Genomic DNA, 13,473 nt, shown 5'->3' with positions numbered 1-13,473 from the left:
AGAGAGAGAGAGAGAGAGAGAGCACGAAGGAACATGGACAGACTGGCGGACTTGGGGGTCTCGAGGCCTGGCAGCAGGCCCCCTTACCTGCTGTGTGCTTTCCCTGACCGGCCCTCTTTGTTCATGCCTCGTGCTCTAGGGTCTGTCTGTCAGCATCCGTTTTGTTCATCAAACCCCGAGTCAGGAACTGGTGTGAGCCGTAAATTGGCCATTGGAAATATCACCATGTCTATTTGTGGAAATGAAATTGAGTTCAGTTTAAAGATGTGCGTGGGGGACAGGATGTAAGTACCCAGGCGATGTGCTTTTCCTTCAGTGATATGAAGCCGAGTCATGGCAGGGAGAGCAGGTGCATGCATTCTGGCCCACTTGGTTCCTCTCTGTCTCAACATACAAAGGTCTTGTTCACTTTGAGTGAGTCTAGATTTTTCCAAACAGCATGCTCACTAAAAGAAAACTTCTTCACCCAGGGGCCAGCAGAGCCTCAAGGAAGACATCTTTGTGTCAAAGTTTCCCAGGCAGTGTGTGTGTGGCCTCAGGCTCTTGAGCCAGCCACATTGCCTGGGTTCAGGTCCAGCATACACATACACACACATACACACACACACACACTCTCTCTCTCACACACACACACACAGACCCTGTGTCTTGCTCGAGTAACCCTGTCTCTGAAATGGATACAGTGGTCCTCTCCTAGTGTGGCTGTGACAGGTGAATAACGAGGCCCCTGTGGGTGGCACACAGGGCATAGTCAGTGGCTGTTTTTATAATCAGACATGTCAATGTAACTGAGACAGTAGATTGATTCTCCATGTGGTAGGCAATTGAGGATGTTCAAGGAGACCCTAGCTGACTCCCTTTTTACCTTATTATACACTTCTGTATTGGCCTTCAGCATGGAATGTGTACATAGGTAGTTTGTGGGAACACTTGGGAGGCAGCAGTGTGGCTACTGGGGCAGGAGAGTCTGTAGGTGAGCAAGATAAATTCCCATGGAGGTCCTATAGGAGAGATCCTGATGGAAGCATATGTGTTTATTGCCCTGCTAAGGAATACTTCAGGCTCACAGTTGAGAATGAAAGACATAGACGGCCTCTGTGACAACCTCTTTCCTACCCAACCCCTCAAAAGAAACAGCCTGGACAGGAAGCCATTGAAGAGAACTCTTCAAAAACTGTGATAGGCTCTCTCTTCTGGGGACGGTGCTTAGAGGCACTCAGAATGGTCCAGTGTTTGGCATACCGTCGTAGGCTTTCCGACTCTACAGCCTGAAGCAAAACAAGGCTGTCTCGAGCCTCTGGCAACAGGGTTGTTTCCTTTATACCAAGAAGTTAGGAAAGCACCTAAATCCAGATGTGGTGTGTGCCCAGGCAGACTGCGGAAGTGGGGTGGGGGTGGGGTGGGGAGGTCGTGCTGTGAGACCCAAAGTCCTTATGAGAGTGTCTAAGACAAAGCAGCAGGTCAGCAGGGTCTGTGGTGGTTCCCTGTGTGCCAAGCGTGTCCATGTCAAGCCAGCTTTCCTTACTGAGGAGCAGAAAACCACTGTGAAAGTGTTGAAGACACAACAGAGTCACAAAGCAGAATACATATGCAGCTTTTTTTTTTTTTAAGTAATAAAAAAATTGTGATGGGGAGCTGAAGTGTAGCTTTGCACGGTTGGTGGCTTCTGGCAGGGGTGGGGTGGGGAGGGACTCAGTTCTCCTAAGGGGCGGCCGCTGGGAATTGGACCACACTCCCGTGAGTGTGGGCGATGTGACTTTGTGTTGTCCTTCTTTTCTTATTCTTCTTGGAGGAGGTCACCAGTTATTGGGAAATAACTAGAGTCCATTATGTAAAACTCCCAAATAATCAATAAGAATATTATGTTGGGGAAAAATAGTATGACTCAGTATGTCAGCACTGGCATCATCTGTTGAGCCAGTGTAGCCTTAGGTGTCTATGTATTCACAGAGCATTGGTGAGTGATGTCTGTTATCTCTAGGCCTTTGGTACAGTGTAGGTCCATCATGGTAGTGTGTGGCACTGCGGCATTCTAGGGCTCTGTCATCCATCGCTGAGCCCACAGACATTTAACTCCACGTGGCTGTTACTTTGAAGACTTTGGGGACTTGACTGGAGTACGTTTGCCTCTCAGCTCTCACATTCCTCACACATCTTCTCCTTTTTACCCACACAGCATTGCGCCAGCCCTCACACATCCAGTCCCCTACAGTGTCTGTCCCTTGCACTGAGGTACACACAGTGTGCCCACTCCTGTGTCAGAGGGACCCCCTGAGCCCTGCCACACCTGAGGCTGCCTTCTTCTAAAGCCATTACAGATGTCACCGGGACTCAGTGAGTTCCTCTGCCCCCTTCCCAGTCTTTCTCTTGTCCTCTAGCTCCGTTTGCCTGGGAAACCCAAGTAGAGTGGAGACTCTTTGCCAGGGGAGCAGATACAGCCAACCAAGTGGGTTTTCTCCTCAGGCCTTTGGAACCACATTATTTGAGGCTCCAATATCTGAACCTGTTGGGGAATCTACACCAGGAGCTGGTGCTGCATGCCAGGCACATTCGCCGGTGTTGGGAGCCCAGCGTCAGCACTGGGGAAACTAGATAGAGTGTTGGTCTTCAAGGAGGTGCAAGAAGGGTCCATTTCTCCATGTCCAGTTCTCAGAGCAGGAGAACAGAAGTTCAGTGACTTCTGGTTTTAGAGAATTTGTGTAATGTGACTAAAGCAGAATGTGCACACACAGACTCTTAGGTTTTTACGGCAGTGACAAGAATTCAGTGTGCGCTCTGTGTTGTCAGCCGGGGCTCTTGGGAAGTCTGTGTCAGGCTATGGTTTAGGTTTTGTCTCCAAGTTGTGGTTAAAATATTGACACCATCTCATCATCTTGCCTTTCCCCTCTCTCTCTAGAATATTCTCCTTCTTGGACATCGTAACTCTATGCCGATGTGCACAGATCTCCAAGGTAGAGTACTGTCTGACTCTTACTCGGTGTCAGTGAGAGAGACGGGTTTGGTTCAAACATAACATTACAGTTAGACCTTGTCCACTAAAATAACAGCGTTATAATTGTACATTTATTTTTACTTACTATACACCAAGAATAAAAGTTAGGGTAAGAGTCATGACATATCTGCTCGTGGCCCTCACCCAGCCTCCTCTTTTATGTCCATCTCCCAAGGCCTGGAACATCTTAGCCCTGGATGGCAGCAACTGGCAACGGGTGGATCTTTTTAACTTCCAGACAGATGTAGAGGTAAGTTAGTTCAGTTAATTAGTTTACTTGAGGGGTGTGTGTGTGTGTGTGTGTATACTTGCCAAAGGGTGTAAGTGGAGGTCAGAGGACAGCTTGAAGGAGTTGGTTCCCTCCGCCCACCCGCCCACCAAGCAGGTTCCGAGGATCAGACTCAGATCTCAGGCTTGGCAACAGCCATCTTTACCCACTGAGGCATCTCTCTGGTCCCGTTAGTGGTAGTGTTTTTGAGACAGGGTCTCTCCATATTGCAAGTCCCCACAGCAGGTGGGGAGAGGGGATGCCAGCTGCTCTTGCATAGGACCTGGGTTTGGTTTCCAACACCACATGGTTAGTCACAACCATCTGTAACTCCTGCTCGAGGCAGTCCGATGCCCCCTTCTGGCCTCTAGGGGCTCCTGCATCCACATGGAACACAAACTCACACAGGCATACAAACATACATGTAATGAGATAAACTAATTTTAAAAATCAGACTGAAGAAACTGCGGAACCAATAGGTTGAGTCACTGACACATCAGGGAACTGGGTTACACACCTGTGGGTTCACAACATCAGCAGAATAACGTGTTGGAGTGACAGAGTTCAGGGCTTCTCTCCTCTTTCTGAGCTTGTGTGCTTCTCCGAGGTGAGGTGCTAATGTGCCTTCAGAGACTGACCACATGAGACCAAGAGATGGCTCAGTGGGCAAAAGCTGTTGCCACCAAGCTTGCCTATGTGAGTTCAGTCCTGGGACCCCACATGGCAGAAGGAGAGAACAGATTCTTGCAAATTGGCCTCTGACCTCCTTACCAAGGTATTTATGCATGTACACACATATAAATAAATAAATAAATAAATAAATAAATAAATAAATAAATAAATATTTCCTCTTCGGTTTTCACAGTTTAAAAACAGTTTTAAAATGCTACTCACCCACAGCTGAGGGCTGTCACCAATTGATAGTTGCTGGAGAGCGAGGAGTCCCTTTTGTTAAGAACATTGCCCCTGGTGAGCCCTTTGTCCCAGTGGAGTGGCACACGTCCATGAGTGTATGGACAGTACAAACTGGACCTACAAGGTGACAAACAAGACAAACACCCCACAGGGCTGGGGGATAAGGGAGAGGCAGGTCTGGGAGAGGCTGGGGACAAATGAGTGTAATGAAATCAGATTGTACCAAGATTCTCAAAAGATCTGACTAAAAAGTCAAAGGCCAAAACTGCGAAGTGACCACCCAGTATGTTAAAGCCCTAACTAACTCTGTATGAAGTGACCGCACAGTACGTTAGAGCTCTAACTCAGGCTGCAATGCTCATTTGAGACCTTTTCTCTCTCTCCCCAAGCCTCTCACTGTAATAATGTGTGCCTATGGTTTGCTGTGCCTAGTGGGTACCGAGGGTTATTGAATAAATATTGAACTGGCAAAGGTCTTGGTATTTTTTTCCCTCTGAGAAACAGTGGTCTGTAGTTACCGCCACATACATGACTTTTAAATTTTTCTTTATTTTTTATTTTTTTAATTCAAAAACTTTGTTCCAGTGAAGGAAGAATAAATCCTGAAAATGGAGAGATACGGTGCTGCGGGGTTCAGCTGTGAGGTGCTTACATAGCCTTACACACTGAGATTTCCCAGGCCTAATTGTCTTTTTCCTTTGGTAACAAGGATTTATTTTGCAGTTGTCTTGGATTTTGCTTAAACATCATAAAGTCCAGGTAGAAAGGTGGCTCGGGTTAGAAGTGCTCTGTGCTTTTTTAGGGGACCCAAGTTCAGTTTCCAGCTCACAATACTGGAGAGCTTAGAAGCACCCGTAAACTAGGGTTCCAGCACTCTCTCCTGGCCTTTGAGGGTACTCACACACATATATATATAAACTAAAATATGTATCTTCAAAATTAGCTCAGCTAATCCTACAGAAAGCATGATAGACACACCAGGGTCAAGGTTCACGCTTGCAGTCCAGCTGAAGTGTTAGCCAGGTAGCAGTGTGTGCCGGCCCCTTAGGTGCTGTGGTCTCTGCCCTAGAAAATTCAGTGTTTATGGGTCTCTGCCTAGATGGCGGGGCGTAACTGCATGCCACATAGACATACAATGCACGCACATTAAAAAGACTGACTTCCCTTTCAGCAATGTTATTTTATGCTCCCAGTGGCTTCCACAGCTGTGGTCCAGTCGGCTGGCTATGAGTGTGTGTCCAAAGCCTTGGAAAAGCAGCAGGCAGGCTCTCAAGAGAGTCCTCAGTGCCTGCAGCAAAGATGGACTCCCACTGCACATAGGAATGTGCGCACACAGTTCAAGTACACCGTTAAGAATTAAGCAGCATGCAAAAGTGACTGTTTCCCATCCTTCTCTGTTTAAGGGCCGAGTGGTGGAAAACATCTCCAAGAGGTGCGGTGGCTTCCTTAGAAAGCTCAGCCTGCGTGGCTGCATCGGAGTCGGGGACTCCTCTTTGAAGTAAGTGACAGTCACAGTGACCACTTGGTCACAGTAGCTGATGGTTGACAGAAAAAGCAAAGCAAACATGGTTTAGACTTTCCTTCTGTCCTTTCTGTGGTAATTTACATAATGAGAGACCTGACTCTGTCCTGGGGACAAATGGCTTCACCTGACTGGTGTGAGCTATCTCTCCTGGAAGCCAGTGGGACAGCTACACAGCATATGTGGAGTGTCGGGGTGTGCATTAGATCAGCACTGAGACTTGTATGTGCTCAGTCTCCTCTGTGCCACCCCCCCATCCCTGCCATCTCTCTAGTTTCTTAGAAGACTTTACTCACACACAAAGCAGTTCTTTCAAAAACGCCTCTATGGTAGGAGAGAAGTCTGCTCACTCTCGATGGGGCAGGATTATCGCATTATGTTGGTTTTATTACAGCAGTCAGTATCGCTTGTGCAGCTGAATGCATACGTACCCCCTTCCTCCTAGGTAGCCATGGTTGCTTGGAGTGGCAAAGGGTTTCTTAGACTTACAGGTTACAGTGCATCATCAAGAGCAGCCAAGGCGATAGCTTGTGGCAGAGGCCATGGAGGAACTCTGCTTATTGGCTTACTCAGCTTCTTTTCCTACCCAGCCCAGGCCCACCGCTTAGGGATTGTGTCATCCAGAGTGGGGTGGGCCTCATCCATTAGCAGTTAAGATAATGCCCCAAAGCTGGCCACAGGTCAGTCTGGTTGAAGCAGTTCTCTAGCTGAGTTTGGAGTCTCTACCTGGTTGGAGTCACCTCTTCCCAGGTGACTCTAGGTTTATATATAGTTGACAGATGAAGCTAACTGTGACATAGGGCTTGATGGGAAACATTTATCCTGCTCAGCCATCTCTCCAGACCATAAAAGATTAAAAAAAAAAAAAAGACAGAGTCTCTCTATTGTATAGCTCTGGCTATTCCGGAACTTGCTATGGATGGCTTTGAACTCACAGATCCATACCACACTCAGCCTCCATGAGAATTTTTTTAAGCAGGAATACAGTGGAAAGGAGGGTGGATGCAGGCCATGCGGTGTGACTGTGGTCAACACCCAGAGTGGAAAATGCCATAATGCGATTGTCACTGTGTACAGTGTAGATATACTAATAAATTAAAGACTAGTCCAGGCCATCAGGCCAGTTTTTCTGCCTACAAAGCTCTGTACATCAGTGAAATGGACGTGCTAGGCCGGAAGCAGGATATGTGCTAATAGGCCTGATGTAGCTAGCTTACAGTGCAAGGCATAAATCTAACAGTTGTCTCACGGAAGACCCAAAGATGCATGTGAAAATGTGGACTGCTAGTGGGTCTATCAAAGGCCATTTATTTGTTTGTTTTTTGTCTTAGGATCTCATGACGTAGCCCTGGCTGGCCTAGAACTTGTTCTGTAGATCAGGCTGACCTAGAGGTCATAGAGATCCACCTGTCTCTGCCTCCTGAGGGCTGAGGTTAAAGGTGTGGCCCACCATTGCCTGGTGAGAAGTACCTTTCACCATGGGATGGAAACTCTGGTTTACCAGGAAAACACTGCTGAGAGACCAAGAACTGGTTTGTTCTGAATTTAAGACCAAAAGTCTATGTTGATGACATAGATATCTGTGCATCCGAGGAAGACTGTTCCTGCGTGCACTCCTGCCATTCAGAGCAGTTGCCCTGAGGTTCGTTCACCTTGCTGTAAATACCAATTGTTTGTTCCTCTCTACGGCCGAACAGCAATCCATCCTCCAATGTACAGATGCTGTATTAGAGGCTGGGGAGATGGCTCAGGGGTCGTCTTACCATATAGGCATATGTATATCTTTTATCTTACCATAAAGGCATAAGATAGAAGATAGAAGTTTGCTTTCTCTTGATGGGACAGGATTATCACATTATGTTGCTGCCCTTGCAGAGTTCCCAGCACCAGTGTCAGGCAGCTCCAGGGGATCCAGCACCCCCTGCTGGCCTCCATGGGCACCTGCACTCATGTGCACACATACATATGGGTAAACTAAAGGGAGCCTCTTACAACTGTATTTATTACACCAGCCTCACTGAACCGCAAAGCTTAGCCTAGCCTTAGGTGTGTTTAGAACACTGCTTTTTAACCACAGAGCTGAGCAAACCCACCCAGCACAAAGCCTGTCTCATGTCTCATAGTGTAGTTGTGAGTGTCTTATATGCTTTATTTAACATCTGCATCTAAACACAACATGGTCTTTCTGGGGTTTCAGTGTTCATTCTTGTTATCATGTGGCCAGCCAGGAGCTGTGCCCCCATATACGTATTAAGAGTATCTGACTGCAAGTATTTGTGTGTCATCCCCTCCCTGAGAGTCTGACCTCAGGTGTTAGGGAGCTGTGGTCACTGAGATAAGCTTAATGTCTGAAAAACTTAAGGGAAAGTTTATTTCAGCTCCCAGTTTCAGAAGGGCTAGTCTGAGCTGTCTACCCTGTGCATATTGAGAATATGTGGCAGAGACAATTGTCAAAGATCAGGAAGCAGAGAGCAAGAGAGGAAAGAGCCAGGGAAAGATAGTTCCAGGGACCCACTCCCCGCAACCTGCTTCCTCTATCTAGGTCCCTCTCTTCAAAATCCCACAGCATCTAAGGGACCCAGTGCTCTACACATGAGCCTGTAGAAACAGGACAGATTCAGACTGTCATACTGCAACACACCAAGGTGGGAAACCAAAACTGAAAGTGTGATTTCTACTAACTCCTTGTCTTTGTCAGGTAATCACTAAAAGTCCAAGTCCAACCAATTGTCAGTCAAGGGATCTGCAGGGGGGGTCCATGCAGTCACTGTCAGCTGGAGGATCTGGGTCCTGTGCAGCCACCCATCAGCTGTGGTATCTGCTGCAGTGGGGGTCCCGTGCAGCCACTGTCAGCCACGGTATCTGCTGCAGTGAGGGTCCCATGCGGCCACTGTCAGCTGGGGATCTGCTGCAGTGGGGGGGTCCCGTGCAGCCACTGTCAGCCACGGTATCTGCTGCAGTGAGGGTCCCATGTGGCCACTGTCAGCTGGGGATCTGCTGCAGTGGGGGGGTCCCGTGCAGCCACTGTCAGCCACGGTATCTGCTGCAGTGAGGGTCCCATGCAGCCACTGTCAGCTGGGGATCTGCTGCAGTGGGGGTCCCGTGCAGCCACTGTCAGCCACGGTATCTGCTGCAGTGAGGGTCCCATGCGGCCACTGTCAGCTGGGGATCTGCTGCAGTGGGGGGGTCCCATGCAGCCACTGTCAGCCACGGTATCTGCTGCAGTGAGGGTCCCATGCAGCCACTGTCAGCTGGGGATCTGCTGCAGTGGGGGGGTCCCGTGCAGCCACTGTCAGCCACGGTATCTGCTGCAGTGAGGGTCCCATGCAGCCACTGTCAGCTGGGGATCTGCTGCAGTGGGGGGGTCCCATGCAGCCACTGTCAGCCACGGTATCTGCTGCAGTGAGGGTCCCATGCGGCCACTGTCAGCTGGGGATCTGCTGCAGTGGGGGTCCCGTGCAGCCACTGTCAGCCACGGTATCTGCTGCAGTGAGGGTCCCATGCGGCCACTGTCAGCTGGGGATCTGCTGCAGTGAGGGTCCCATGCGGCCACTGTCAGCTGGGGATCTGCTGCAGTGGGGGGGTCCCGTGCAGCCACTGTCAGCCACGGTATCTGCTGCAGTGAGGGTCCCATGCGGCCACTGTCAGCTGGGGATCTGCTGCAGTGGGGGGGTCCCGTGCAGCCACTGTCAGCCACGGTATCTGCTGCAGTGAGGGTCCCATGTGGCCACTGTCAGCTGGGGATCTGCTGCAGTGGGGGGGTCCCGTGCAGCCACTGTCAGCCACGGTATCTGCTGCAGTGAGGGTCCCATGCAGCCACTGTCAGCTGGGGATCTGCTGCAGTGGGGGTCCCGTGCAGCCACTGTCAGCCACGGTATCTGCTGCAGTGAGGGTCCCATGCGGCCACTGTCAGCTGGGGATCTGCTGCAGTGGGGGGGTCCCATGCAGCCACTGTCAGCCACGGTATCTGCTGCAGTGAGGGTCCCATGCAGCCACTGTCAGCTGGGGATCTGCTGCAGTGGGGGGGTCCCGTGCAGCCACTGTCAGCCACGGTATCTGCTGCAGTGAGGGTCCCATGCAGCCACTGTCAGCTGGGGATCTGCTGCAGTGGGGGGGTCCCATGCAGCCACTGTCAGCCACGGTATCTGCTGCAGTGAGGGTCCCATGCGGCCACTGTCAGCTGGGGATCTGCTGCAGTGGGGGTCCCGTGCAGCCACTGTCAGCCACGGTATCTGCTGCAGTGAGGGTCCCATGCGGCCACTGTCAGCTGGGGATCTGCTGCAGTGAGGGTCCCATGCGGCCACTGTCAGCTGGGGATCTGCTGCAGTGGGGGGGTCCCGTGCAGCCACTGTCAGCTGGGGATCTGCTGCAGTGAGGGTCCCATGCGGCCACTGTCAGCCACGGTATCTGCTGCAGTGAGGGTCCCATGCAGCCACTGTCAGCCACGGTATCTGCTGCTGGTGTTCACTTATGTTGATGGACAGTGGGAGCTTTCCAGTTTGCAGCGTTACACAAGAAGCTGCTGTGGATGTTCGTTTCTCCCACAGTGGAGTAGTAGGGTCATGGAACTGCATGCATACGCAGATGTTCGCTTGCTTGCAAAGACAAGGTCTCTGTGACGCTCAAGGTCTCTGATGCTCAAGGTCTCTGTGATGCTCAAGGTCTCTGTGACGTTGAACATGGCCTTCAGCTCATCCTTCTCAGCTTCTCAAGGGCTGAGATTACCGGTGTACACCATGCCCAGCTTGGACTTTTCTGTTTTGTGGTGCTGAGGATCAAACCCAGGACCTTACACATGTTAGGCAAACATTCCACCATCACACACACACACACACACACACACACACACACATGCACACGTGTGAGGCCTGATGACAACCTCTAGTAGTGGTCTTTTTGAACCATAAACCTTGTGTTTTGAAACTTAATATCTCACTGGCCTGGATCTTACAGAGTGTCCTAGGCTGTCTGGCCAGTGCATCCTTAAATCTGCCTTTCTCTGCCTCCCCAGTACTGGGATCACAAACCTGTATGTGCCACTAGGTTTGTTTTTAAACATGGGGACTGGGGATCAAACTCAGGGCCACCTGCTTGTACAACAAGCACTTTTACAGGCAGAGCTAACTCCAGCCACTGCTCTGACCCAGACACACACTCCTCTCTCACCCTCTGTCTTAGTCAGGGTTTCTATTCCTGCACAAACATCATGACCAAGAAGCAAGTTGGGAAGGAAAGGGTTTATTCAGCTTACATTTCCACATTGCTGTTCATCACTGAAAGAAGTCAGGACTGGAACTCAAGCAGGTCAGGGAGCAGGAGCTGATGCAGAGGCCATGGAGGGATGTTCTTTACTGGCTTGCTTCCCCTGGCTTGCTCAGCCTGCTCTCTTATAGAATCCAAGACTACCAGCCCAGAGATGATTCCACCCACAAGGGGCCTTTCCCCCTTGATCACTAATTGAGAAAATGCCTTACATTGGATCTCCTGGAGGCACTTCCTCAACTGAAGCTCCTTTCTCTGTGATAACTCCAGCTGTGTCAAGTTGACACAAAACTAGCCAGTACACCCTCTCTTCAACACTTGAGTGTGTGCATGCACACATGCCATGGGTTGTTTTGGAGGTCAGCAGACAAGCCCCGGGAGTTGCTTCTCTCCTGCCACGTGGCTTCTGAGCATCAACCTCAGCCTGTGAGGCTTGGCACCGAGCACGGCTGCCTGATGGACATTGCAGTGTTTCCCAGCCCCAGCTTTAACTTAAGAAGCCTCCGATCTATTGTCTTGAAACTGAATGTATTAAGTCTCTGTGTAGTCTGTGACTCTCCAGTTCTTCGCCCTGCCAAGCCCTGGTGTGGCTGTTGTGTCCTTTTCACTTTGGCCCTAACGGTGCTTAGTGGTACCTGTGGCTCTTCTCTATCTCCCCGATGCTGCCCAGTGAGCTCCTGTGCTTTGAATTCATGATCTGTGTGGGCAAATGTCTGTCCAGGTCATGTGTCCATTTTTTCATTTGGTTGTATTTTATGATTTTTGAGAATTCTTAATTCATTGTGAATTCCAGTGCTTTGCACAGTACCTTCGCAGAGTGCTCTCCCAGGCTCCTCACTGTCTGTCTGAAAGGAAGCTTCTTTGCTGATTTATTTGATTTTTAAATTGTTGTGTTTGTGTGTGGGCCTGCATGCATGTGCACTATGTGTGTGCAGTACCTGCAGAGACCAGAAGAAGGCATTGGGTTCCTCTAGAAGTGGAGTTATGGAGTTGAGAAGCCACCATGTGGGTGCTGGGAACCGAACCTCAATCCTCTGGAAGAACAGCAAGTGCTACCAGCTGCCCCGCCATCTCTCCAGCCCCAAAGGGAGGTTTTTCCTGAACGACATTTCACTGAGGTCTTCCTTCGGGAACATAAGCACTTGCTGTGTTCCTGGGGTCACACGCACCCTATCCTGTGCCTGCCTTGTGAAAGTCTACAAAGTTTTTTTTTTGTTTTTATTTTATGTGTATGTGTGAATGCTTTCATGAGTGTGCACCATGTGTGCCTGGTACCAACTGAGGCCAGAGAGGGTGTCAAATCTCCTGGAACTGGAGTTATAAGTTGCCACATGGGTGCGGAGAAAGCAAACTGTTCTTGACTGCTGGACCCCTCTACAGCCCACTGCATACAAGTTTTCTAATTTGTTTGTTTGTTTGTTTGTTTTGAGACAGGGTTTCTCTGTGTAGCCCTGGCTGTCCTGGCACTCACTCTGTAGACCAGGCTGCCCTTGAACTCAGAAATCTGCCTGCCTCTGCCTCCCAAGTGCTGGGATTAAAGGCGTGCGCGACCACCGCCCAGTAACTCAGCTCTATTTTGACTTAAAAGATTTCATGTGCTTTGGTGCTTTACCTGCACGTGTGTCTGAATGAGGGAGTCGGATCCTTTAGAACTAGAGCTACAGACAGTTGTGAGCTGCCATGTGGGTGCTGGGAACTCAGGACCTCTGGAAGAGCAGCCAGTGCTCTTAACTGCTGAGCCATCTCTCCAGGCCTTGTTTGTTTTGACTATTTGGGGGCAGTTGTTGGTGACTGAGCCCAGGGTCTCACTCATGCCGGACTTTCCCACTGACCCATGCCCCTGAACAGAACTGGTCTTTATATGTGGGAAGGGGTACACATTCAGGTTTGGGGTTTGCCTACAGACATCAAGTTATTCTTGCACAATCTGTGTCTTATAGTTGGCCACGCACATTTCAACAGCTAGTGCCATCATGTCTTGGAAGCTAACAGTTGGTTTCCAACCCTGTTTACAGAGCTGTCGTGTCAGCTTCAAGTGTTCAGCTCCTCACGGCTCGCACTGAGCAGTGTGAAAGCTGCATCCATGTTTTGTCAGACTTAGTTCTAAATAGTCTTTTAAAAATTTATTTGAAGGGGCTGGTGAGATGGCTCAGTGGGTAAGAGCACCCAACTGCTCTTCCGAGGGTCCAGAGTTCAAATCCCAGCAACCACATGGTGGCTCACAACCATCCGAAATGAGATCTGACTCCCTCTTCTGGAGTGTCTGAAGACAGCTACAGTGTACTTACATATAATAAATTAAAAAAATTTATTTTAAATTATGTGTATATGTTTATCTGTTGGGGTGGGGTGGGGTGTGTATGTTTGAGGGGGCATCCAATCGCCGGGAGTTGGAGTTGCCGGTGATTGCGAGCCACCTTGCACGGACAGGTGCTGGGAAGGGACTTGCTGTTGCAGACTGTATGCTTCGCTCTGACCTTCCTTCCTTCTCCATCAATAGAAAGAGAAACCTGG

At 49.8% G+C, this 13,473-nt stretch overlaps 1 protein-coding gene and 1 pseudogene across 5 annotated transcripts in view; both read left to right on the top strand.

The window, feature by feature from the left end:
• Nucleotides 1-13,473, top strand: part of Fbxl2 (F-box and leucine rich repeat protein 2) — a 72,263-nt gene that overhangs the window by 21,780 nt on the left and 37,010 nt on the right. For all 5 annotated transcript variants that reach the window (XM_085828130.1, XM_085828129.1, XM_085828132.1 and 2 more), the window contains 3 exons: nucleotides 2,897-2,951; nucleotides 3,168-3,242; nucleotides 5,579-5,673. In XM_085828130.1, coding sequence (XP_085684256.1) covers nucleotides 2,897-2,951; nucleotides 3,168-3,242; nucleotides 5,579-5,673 — 225 coding nt within the window. The remainder of the gene's footprint in view (nucleotides 1-2,896; nucleotides 2,952-3,167; nucleotides 3,243-5,578; nucleotides 5,674-13,473) is intronic.
• LOC110302450 (large ribosomal subunit protein eL34 pseudogene) lies at nucleotides 1,222-1,610 on the top strand (annotated as a pseudogene).

The sequence above is a fragment of the Mus caroli genome, unplaced genomic scaffold (assembly GCF_978045245.1).
Source record: "Mus caroli unplaced genomic scaffold, Mus_caroli_1 scaffold_11, whole genome shotgun sequence".
NCBI classification, from domain to species: domain Eukaryota; kingdom Metazoa; phylum Chordata; class Mammalia; order Rodentia; family Muridae; genus Mus; species Mus caroli.
This window is presented reverse-complemented; position numbering and strand designations above follow the sequence as displayed.